Raw genomic sequence first — 11,391 nt, 5'->3', positions numbered from 1 at the left:
TTACAAAGTTCCAGTTTACACCAAAACATAATAAGATCTTAACAGCCAAGTTCTAGTAATTTACTACTTAAGAGCATGAAAAGTCTAATATTTAACTAAGTTATATGTCTAGTTTTAAGTGCCAAGTTATGTTATCAAAACACTCATAAACTGCATTAACATGGAAACAAGTGGTTAAAGAAGTGATTGATCCCAGTGCAAATATGGAGTTCAGAGCCAACACGGCAGATGATCCTCACAAGACGAAGCCAGATATCAGCAAAGCAAAAGAAGCTAACCGGTTCACGAAATGCCATATAAGAAAACTAGAAATCCAACAACGAGTCACAAACAGAGCCTCAACAGCAATAAATAGGCCAAACAAGCTCTAGAATACTCAGCAATTGCAAAAAGAAAACTTGCACAACAACAGCAAGAAAATAACTTGATGTGAATTATGAATGAAAAATAGCAATACTTAAAAGTATGTGCAAGATCTTTTCTTTTTTTCACCATTTTGAATATTAAAAATGTCCCTTGAGATTTCAGACTTCGCCTACCAAGCATAGAGATTGGAAAAGTTACAAAAAAGTAAAAATAGTATAACTTACTATTTCAGCACGAGCAGCTACAAAAGCTCTTGACCCTTGTTTATCTCGCATCGTCTCTACAAAGAATATATAAATATAAGTAAATAAAATTATAATGAAACAAATATGATACTAAAGCTTATTATCATTTCGCACCAGTGTTAAAAATAGCATGAAGCGAGGAAAAGCGACAACCCCCATTTCGCTTAAAGCGAGAAGCGAAACTGCATAGACAACACATGTACCTATCTTCTTTTGGTGCCATTAAAAGAACAACTACATAGCACATAAGAAAAGGCAATAAAAACTAAGAAACTGTGAAAGAAGAACTGAAGGTAAAAAAAATTCTGTTGCTGGATTCTGGGAAAGAACCGGAGGTAAAAAAAAAATCGCCAGCATTTCGCTACTATTTGGACGTTGAAACAGTGAAAGAGAAGAAGAAGAAGAAGAAGAAGTCAGAAGAAAAAGAAGAAGAAGAAGTCAGGAGAAGAAGAGAAGAAATCAGAAGAAGAAGAGAAAATCATCACATACCTGTTGCTGGAATCTCTGTTGAAGAACCCTAGTCGCAGAGAGACTCAGATGCTCTGCTGGTTGTGTTTAATAAAAGAACACTGAAAACCCTTCTTTTTTAATTAAATAGGCTGGCAGCTGTTTAAAACAAAGAAGCGCTCGCTTCCGCTACGCGTCGCTTGGTCGCTTCTCGCTTTTTAGTGGGAAGCGGTCACTTTTTCCTACCTGAGTCGCTTCACATGGCAGAAGCGAGGAAGGGGTCGCTTCGCTTCGCTTCTCGCTTTAAGCGAGGAAGCGACAACTTTTTCTAACACTGAATTTCGCACTATAAGTTCTCAGATGTTAGCATAAAAGAGTGGACATAAACTAAAGAACCACATCAAGCTCTTCTCAAAGGTTGCATTTTTCAGAGGCATTTAAAGGATCCTTTTTTCTCTTTTTTACTTCCAGTTTATTTTCTACTCTTATTTGTATCTTCTGTAAGGGTCTACTCATATTAATGTAAGCCATATCATCCATGAATGAATGTTGCAGCTACAAAGTAGAGAAAAATATGTTCTTAAAATATCTTCTGTATATTTTGTTTGTTCGTATACTTAATTACTTAAATTACCTTTTTCTTTGAGAAATCATGAATGTTGGTTGCCAGAAAAAACATATAACGAGACAAATATGAATAGAAATTACCTTATGCTCTGGATTCGCCCACATGTCACAGAGCCTGTTCCAATTTTCCGGGGTCAACTCCGGCACTTTAATTTTACGAGCCTCTTCCTCGGAGCTTGCACTTTCAAATAGCTTTTTTAATTTGTAGCGCCATTGTCGGCTTCTATTTTTCAGAATATCCTCACAGCTATCTTTGGTGTAATGCTCGTCCAAGTTAATTTCAAACTTCTCCTACAAAATGAGAAGTTTTGAAGACACTCACAAAACAATCAAAAATTCCTTTGCTGGTAAAAGATTAAAAACTAACATATTTATAATGTAATAAAATTTACCAAAATATAGAATCCTTACATGGCATCTAATTAATGCTGCATCCTTATCATCTCTTGTGAGTTCCTTCCACTTGTTTGGAAGCGAAAGAAAGTTGCGAGCAATAATTCCTAACTCATTTGATAGCTTTGCTGATGGAATTGCCTTAACTGGCCTTCCTTTACCAACAGGGATGTCTATAACCATCTTTCTCCCCATAGACTTCTTCATTTTCTCAAGACCTTTTCCCATTGTCCTTCCACGACCTTTCCTGATTCTAGTTGAATCATCTGATTTTAAAAAGTAAAAATCAGTTCAAAATACTTGCTAAAATTCTTAAATGGTAACCATGTATATATATATATATATATTAGTAATTAATTGTCATGCTACAAATGAGAACTCTACTGTTTCAAGTTTAACATTAATGAATGTTTCAAATGTTAATATATTTGGTTCCAACTTAAACACAAAAGAATCCTAGATGCTGGAATATAAAGATTGATATTTCTTTCTAGTCGAGGAAAGTAAGAATTTGTTGAAACTTCTTATTGGGCGACAATCAGAAACTGTGTTTACATCCCCTCTTTTAAACACAATCCGTTTGTTTTATAAAGATAAACTCAAGAATAATATTGCAATAGGTGTGAAGTTCTTGGCTACCCTTAGTATTTGCTAAAACCAATAAGAAAGAATGGGTGCAATGTAATTTATCAGATAATGACTTCCACAGAAATGAAAATCCCCAATATACCTTCGAATTGCAATAGAATTGACCCGACCATAAGAAATTACTTCAATTTTACAGCAAAGGTTTCAATAAAAATAGTACTACCAAAAGTCTGAATTAGAAAGTGCAGGATATACTTGCTGCATATAGAAAAACAATATGGAATGCACAGAACAAGCCAAAAAAAGGATCCATAAGAATAAACAATAACAAAATAGTACACTGACAACAATGAGCAATAAGCATCAGAAAAAAGGAGAACAAACAATAATTAATAGATACACTCCTAGTCAATATAATAAAAGGTACGTATTACCTGTATTAGGAGTAGGATTATTACTATTTGATGGATCAGATGATCGGCTTGCTTGAGTAGAAGCACCTGTAATTGTGGTTTGTCTAGAGACTCGTCCGCCTGGTGCCATTGATTTGTAGAATTCTACCAAAAATACTATATAATTTTAGTATATTCATTAGATGTAAAATCTATTAGTTTAACAAACCAAAAGTTAGAAATAACTAAAGAAAAACTCAAAAAGAACATAAATCATCAATCTGGAAAGCCTGATGCACATCATTTCCTAATAAGAGTTTACTGTCTTCTTCTCCTAAAATTTATTGAATTATTGAAGCATCACTAGCCGAGTTAAGTAATTAGTATAACATACCAAAGATCTATTTATGTAGAAATTTTTCTAATTTGAAGGCACATAAACTATGTTTTCAAAAACGTATACCGTATAAATGGAAGTTTTTCAACCGTGAAAGTTGAAAGAAAAATCCAGCAACTTTTCACAGAGATAATCAAGAAAAGAGTGTGTGCAATGGTAAACAATATGGACAACATTACAACATATTATCTTGGAATGCTTTTGAAAGCTAATCATGATACTGCTGGAAGAGAGAAGATCATATTTGAAGAAATAATTTATGAATGCTGAACAAGAAACAACTCAGACATTGCTCTCATGGACTATTTTTCTTCTAGCACTGCAGATTGACTGGCAAGAAAAAGCAAGAGAAGAGGCACTAGACTTACTTGGGCAGCGATATCAAAATTATTAAGACATATCAAAACTAGAAATAGCATGGGAACTATCAACAGCTCCTTTATTTTTCCATTATATTAAATTTTTTCAATAACTTATACCAAATATCTTATAAGTTATACATGCAGCAGATTTAAAAGAAGCCGTGTGTCTGACAAAGATTGAGCCTAGTGAAAAAATATTTACTGGTTTCAACAAAAATATAAATTACCCTACAGAATATTCACCTTAAAACACTTTGGTTCAGTTCATCTAAATTTAAAGTGCCATTATCCGATCAAACAAATTCCTAAGGGCCACCAAGAAGCATGATTTGACTCAAACAGAAGCTGTAATACCATATTTCCACAATCCATCCACTCTTCCCTCGAATCCAGACAGAAAACGTCAATATATACACAAAATAGATGCCTACTCTGATAATATCTAATATTTCCCCTTCAGTACACCATGCAAAACTATAAATATACACAGTAAACTAAAAACTCTAAATATACACAGTAAATTAAAGGGTTTCTGTTTCAAAATCTTCTAATTGATTTATTCTCATCTAGATTGATCATATGAGACAAAATAAAAGCATATCAATGTCTATGCCACAAATAATTAATGAATTAATAATTCGATAAATGATTGTGGCAAATAACAATCTATTGAATCTTATTCAAACATAGAGTAGGTGAAATGATACATACCTGTTCAGAAATTTTGCTTCACTTTGCAATGTATTTTTTCCAGTCATTTTTCTCATATATATATAGTGGTTATCCTGACATTCGTTTGGAGCCAAAAATCCCAAAAACCAGCGCCAAAAGACGGTTTCTTCCTCCATTTTACAATGTTGTGGAATTCTATTTGGTGGGTATGGACGAGTTTGGTGGGTATGGAGGAGGTTGAAGAGTTATGCCAAGGAAGGGAGTGGAGAAGTGCTTTACCCGATTTTTCTTCTAAACCCTAACTTTATCTCCCTCTCCCACTAACTTTAAAATATCAGCCAACTTATGTAAAAATAGTATATACAGCCAACTTTTATATATATAACCAACTTATGTAAAAAAATAGTAAAAAGAAACTTTACCTTGTGAAAATAATACTAAAATGAAACTTTATTTTAGTACATATCCCAATTTTGGATGCCTTTATGTTATAAATAAGCTATATCAAATATGTACTACAATAATACAATATTCAAAAGATTTATTTCAAAAATTGATTTAACTATCTTGGTGTTCACGAGAAATTGAACCAAATAGTAAAGGGATCAAATCGGAGAAAAAAAAAATCAACATTCTATTTGATTTGATTTTGATTTTTAGTTTTAAGAACATATAAAATTTAATTATTTGGTTTTAAGCAAAAAATTAATCGAAAAAGTAGAACCAGATTGATATATAAATACCTATTTAGAAATTATAATTATATAAAATTTTACTTTACAAATTGTTTTTGCGCTCTTGGTTCGTAGCCTAATTTTTGCACTTATAGTATAGTTTATATTCTATTTTGGTTTGTAGAATTTATTCCATGTTAAAAATAATTTTTTAAATTTAATTGAGTCCTTAAATTATTCATCATTATTCAATTATCATCAAAATATCTTGAGAATTAACAACTTTTCTTAATAAGTAATTCAATATAATTGCTATAATATGTGTTTAATAATATATTTTTTACGTCTTTTATTAAGAAACTGATAGAAAAATCAAAACAATCGATAAAATCAAACCAATAATTTAATTTTAAACTTTTCCTTATACCGTGATGAAATGAATAGGCACATAAATTTCTATGACCTTTTTAAACCCCAATTTAATAAGTCCTTCTTCCTTTTAAATTTCCTATCCAATAAAATATCGACACATTTCTATTTTAAAAGGCTTTTCTGGAACTCGTCTGGGGCTCCGCCTAGGCGGGGCAGTATCAAAACACCCAGACACTTACACGTACGTGGGGCAAAGTTTCATGAGGTTTATGTCCCAAGCGCTCGACTGTGCATGTTGAACATGCCTATAACACTTCACGCTTAACGCTCAGGGCTCGTCCAATAACTCTTACGCAAATGATACATTGAGTTCCCTAATAAGCTTTGTTGACGCTCATATAATTCTATAACAAATGAATGATAAAAGCTCAACTCATTGGTAAAATTGAGAGTAACTCAAATAACGAGCCATAGTATTGCATATTATTTAATTGGACATTGTAATAGTGAATTTTTTAATTGAACATTTGTAGAAAATAGATAGTCCAAATTTGTATCTTCATTTGCCATTGGACTTCATTAGGGGTGGGCATAGCTTTGAAAAACCCAAATCCGAATGTTTGGTTTGGATTTTCGGATTACAGATTAGATTTTGGATTTAATTTTTATAATTTTTGGATTTCAGATTGGATATTGAATTTGGTACTTCAAATTTTTGGATATTCAAAAATTTAAAATTTTTATACATTATATTTTTAGTACATTATCCATATGCCAATAGTACAACATCCAATACCCCACCCATTAGATTTTAATATACTCAATATTAATTACAAAGTTACTATTGGCATATATCGGGTAAAACCAATAGCCTGAACCGAAAAATATTTATTGAATTATCGGTATCGGGTTATTGGGTGAAATGTCTTTAACGGTTTTGTGTTAATTTACTATTGAGTTATCGGTTCGTGTCTTGGTTTGCTCCATTTTATTAACGATTTAACCGATAACCCAATAACAATAACAACAACAACAACAACTACCGTATATAATCTCACCAAGTGGGGTCTGGAGAGGGTAGGATGTACACAGCCTTATCCCTACCCTTCCAGGGTAGGGAGACTGTTTCCGATTGACCCTCGGCTATAAAGGATGAAGGACCGATAACCAATAAATTTTATCAAAATATTATTTTTAACCCGTACTATGTTTGGACTTCTTAATTTTCAAGGTGTAATTGCTACTACTTGTGTTGTTTCTACTCTGTTTGGATAAGTACACTTGACAAAACCTCTTAATTCTTGGTAGGAAAGAAACTGTTGTAATTATGATCCTCTAATATTCCTAGTGTTCAGTATATTCTGCTGATTGATCCCCCAATGTCCACAAAACTTTTGTTCACTCTTCGGAACACAAGTGAAGGAATCAAGGTATAAGATTAATTAGTGTTGTACACCATATTTTTTCCTCTAAATTAAGTTATCTTATCGGGTAAATCGTAATGATCGACAACTGATTAATCGATATCCGATAACCACTATTCTTATCGGTTCGATTATTAGTTTAGCATATTTATAAACCGATAACCGATGTATCGAGCCAATAACATTCACAACCGAACTGAACCGACTTATATACATCCCTAATAAGAATACTTTCTAGTTGGAGATGGTTTTATTATTGTTACTTCTTATCGGCCATATTAATGTCTCTGTGCATTTGGTTGATAATGATTTCATTAATTGAATAATGTATTTGGATGATTACAGTGAGGACGTAACGACCCGATATGTCGTTTTAAGAATTAACATCCCGTTCAGCAACCTAAGGTCCCGAGCAACTTTGTAATATGTATTATGACTTGTGTGTGCCGTCGAGTTTGGTTTTCGAAAGATTCGAAATTAAATTTTAAGAAAAATTCTCATTTCGAAGCTTAAATGGAAAGAGTTGATCGGAGAGTTGACTTTTGAGCAACGACTTCGGAATGGAGTTTTGATGATGTCAATAGCTTCGTATGGTGATTTTTTCCGTAGGCGCGTGTCCGGATTTTGATTTGGAAGTCCTTAGGAGTTAGGACAATTCGACACATTTTGGCGAAAGTTGGAAAATAGAAGATTTTTTTTGGAAAATTCGGCCGAGGGTCGAAATTTTGATAATGAGGCCGGATTTCGATTCCAAAAATTGGAACAGCTCTGGTATATCATTTATGACTCGCGTGCAAAATATGAAGTCATTCCGAATTGATTTGATTTGCTTCGGCGCAAAATATAGAAGTTGGAAGATTTGAAAACTCATAATTCGATTCGATGCGTGATTCGTAATTTCGGCGTGGTTTGACGTGGTTTAAAGCCTCGACTAAGTTCGTATTGTATTTTAGGACATGTTGGCATACTTGGTTAAAGTCCCGAGGGCCTCGGGTGGATTTTGGAAGGTTAGCGGAGTTGATTTTGGACATTGAAGATGCTAATTTTTCTGCTGTTCTGGACAACATTTAGGCAGAAGTGACATCGTAGAACCATGAAACTCGTCGCAGAAGCGACTGGAAAGGGGGCTGGGCAGTGTTGGGCGTTCATCGCAGGAGCGGAGCAGTGGAACGCATCTGCGACATCGCAGGTGCGATGTTGGCAGTGCAGAAGCGGACATTGGCAGCTATGGGAGGGATCGCAGAAGCAGCTAGAGTTCTTCTCTAATATAAGTCATTGATGTATATTAGGTTGAGTTGTTCACTCCCGAACGTAGTATGAGTGCGAAAACAACGTGTACCCGAGTCATCCAAAACCCAATCTAGACATTCGCCCAAGGCCCAAATCATCATACGAAGGCCTGTTGGAACCTTCAAATCCCGATTCAGAGGTCGTTTATTCAAAAATCACAACTTAGCTAATTCTTCCAACTTAAAGCTTCCGAAATAGAATTCTCTTTCCAAATCGACTCCAAACTTCCCGAATTCCAATTACAACCACGCGCACGAGTCATAGTACCTGAAGTGAAGATGTTCATGGCCTCAAACTGTCGAACGACGCGCTAGAGCTCAAAACGACCGGTCGGGTCTCGGTTTGCTGAACTTAAAAGATCCGATCCAATCCGAGTTTATATGGATTGGAGTTGGATTGTCATTTCTTCAATCCGAAAACCAAACCGAAATTTTCATATCCAATCCAAACTGCGAGAACACCTGCCCCTAATCTTCATGTTTTAAGTTCTATGTCAAATTTGAAAGTAATTATGTATTTAATCTTGAGGGAATACTAATTTAAATTACAGTATTGATGAAGCTTATTAATTATTTTATGTTAGGGAGGTAAAATATGTAGTTTGATAATAATATTTAAGAAACTATTATTTTTTATTTATCTGAATATTAAGTATGGTTAATTTTTATCTCATATTAACTTTAACACTATTGCATTATTTGTACTTGTAAAAAAAAATTGTAGATACTTTATTCTCTATCGAAAATATCTACTCATAAATAAATTTATTTCTTTACTGTAATAACTTGAATTGATTAAATTAGAATAACATGTGAAATAGAGAAAATTAAAAGACCAAATAAAAATTAACAAAAAATTGACTTTGTTGATTTAGTTGCTTTTTAGGTAAAAATTGAATCAGATTGAACAATGAACACCTCAAGTATTGTGTAAATATAGCATGAATGAATAAATAAATATTATTGTAATTAGGATATATTTGTTTTCACATATATATATTTTTGTTCACTTTTCCGCATATGAGCAAGTTGAGCATAATTGATTAATTTTTCTTCTTCAAACTTTGATACCATAAACTTTAACTGGAGTTCCAATCTGTTTGGGTTATGGATTACATTTTTTCTTCTATTTTTATAAAAAAATCTGTTGGTCACTCTTTTTGTCAAACAAGGAATAGTCACCGCAAGCCCTTAACATCTCCCCTCGTCCGTCCTTTTCAGAAAAAAAAAAAAAGAATTGTCGATGCAGCCTTCGCCTGACGCTGTATCTCGTTGCTCTTGGTAATCCCCTTCTTCGCTATCAGACCACTCTGGTAAATTCTCCTCTTTTATTTCTATCGTTGCCTTCTCCTCTCTATTTAATTCTTAACATCAGTGTACAAGCAAATATCACTGGAATGAGGGGACTGCCTTCACTAAGAAAAGCATTAGAAGGGGAAAGGGGATTAGAGAATAGAGAGAAGAAGAGGGAATGGAACAGAGAGAAGTGAGAAACAGGATTTCGTTCATTGATTGATACTCCCAAGTGCTATACAATGGTGTATATATACAGGCTCAATTTATTTAGCTAACTATTTATTACTAATGCTAATCCAATGTAATTAGCTAACTAACAGTTCCAATTAGCTATTGTAGACATGAAGGAGCAGTTTGGATCAAACGGAATTGTGTGGCCAATTTACTAACAAATCTCTTAAGAGTTTCTCGTAACCATGTAACTATGCCATCCTCAAGTCACCGTAGAAGTTAGGAGCAGCAGAACACATTGCATGATGAAAGATAAATTCAAATAACCACAACCTTATGAAATAATAGCTNAAAAACTCAATTTGAACGTTGCATCGGCTGACTTAGCTTGCTTTAGTCGATATGTTGTGCAGTTGATCATGGATAAAGGTTGGATAGCATGAACGGAAGTTCTCTAAAAAATATATTGAGGGTGTTCAATCTTTTATAGTCAACTCGTTCGGTCAAAACTTTTGATTGAAATTCTAAAGTTCGATGTCCATGCCAAGACTGTTTAAATATAGATTTTCAAACACAAGAAGTAGTGTATGACCACTTGTTGATAATATGACCACTTGTTGATAAAAGGAATTATGGGAAGTTACGTGCAATGGATATACCACGGGGAACAATCACAAAGGAGAGATATAGATGAAGCAATTTACAACGAAGATGGAGATGAGGATGAATATGAAGATGAAGAACATGCCAACAATGATGGAATTAACGCTATGTTAGAAGATGCCAGTGGAAGATCATTTGCCAATTTTTCGGAGGAGACAACAACTGGTAATAATATATGTGATAATATGCGTGAGAAGGAAGCCAAAAAGTTTGACAAACTGTTAGAAGAAGCTGAACACGAATTATACCCGGGATGTCAGAAATTCTCAAAGCTTTCATTCCTTGTGAAGTTGCTACACTTGAAAGTGTACAATCATTGGAGTAATAAGTCATTTGATATGTTGCTAGAGTTACTACGAGGAGGCACTGCCAAATGGTGAGACACTTCCTAAGTCATATTATGATGCTAGAAACCAGCTGCAAGGTTTGGGATTAGGATACATTTCTATCCATGCTTGCAAATATGATTGTGTGCTTTATTGGGGTGAGCTTAAAGATAGACAAGAGTGTCCACATTGTGGTACTTCGAGGTGGAAAATTAATAACGGAAAGGATAAAAATATTCCTCATAAAGTCTTGCGATATTTTCCATTAAAGTCGAGACTTCAAAGGTTATTTATGTCAAGAAAAACAAGTGAGGACATGAGGTGGCATAAAGAAAAACGTCTTGATGAGCCAAATGTATTAAGCATCCTGCTGATTCTGAAGAGTGGAAAGAATTTGAAAAGAATCATCAGTGGTTTGCCCAAGAACCTCGGAATATTAGACTCGGCCTTGCAACCGATGGTTTTAATCCATTTGGTAACATGAGCACAACTTATAGTATGTGGCCTGTCATTCTAGTTCCTTATAATCTTCCTCCTTGGAAATGTTTTAAGGATCCATTTATGTTAATGTCATTGCTTATTCCTGATCCTCAAGCACCAGGAAAGGATATTGATGTTTATTTGCGTCCTTTGGTTGATGAATTGAATGAGTTATGGAGTGAAGGTGTAGATACATTTGATGCATCA

The 11,391-nt window shown here is 34.0% G+C and overlaps 1 protein-coding gene across 6 annotated transcripts in view; it reads right to left on the bottom strand.

Annotated features, from left to right (window-relative positions):
- Positions 1–4,830, bottom strand: part of LOC109244911 — a 10,829-nt gene extending 5,999 nt beyond the window's left edge. For 2 of the 6 annotated variants that reach the window (XM_019412069.1, XM_019412072.1), the window contains exons 1-3: positions 4,529–4,830; positions 3,101–3,223; positions 2,230–2,344 (exon numbers count right to left, since the gene is read on the bottom strand). In XM_019412069.1, the coding sequence (XP_019267614.1) occupies positions 2,230–2,344; positions 3,101–3,209 (224 nt within the window). In that variant the 5' untranslated portion in view covers positions 3,210–3,223; positions 4,529–4,830. Of the gene's footprint in view, positions 1–590; positions 647–725; positions 1,977–2,096; positions 2,345–3,100; positions 3,224–4,528 lie in introns of all 6 variants that reach the window. The other 4 variants (XR_002070748.1, XR_002070747.1, XM_019412071.1 and 1 more) reach the window with 4 other exon arrangements.
- Between the last annotated feature and the right edge of the window lie 6,561 nt (positions 4,831–11,391).

The sequence above is a fragment of the Nicotiana attenuata genome, unplaced genomic scaffold (assembly GCF_001879085.1).
Source record: "Nicotiana attenuata strain UT unplaced genomic scaffold, NIATTr2, whole genome shotgun sequence".
Lineage (NCBI taxonomy): Eukaryota > Viridiplantae > Streptophyta > Magnoliopsida > Solanales > Solanaceae > Nicotiana > Nicotiana attenuata.
This window is presented reverse-complemented; position numbering and strand designations above follow the sequence as displayed.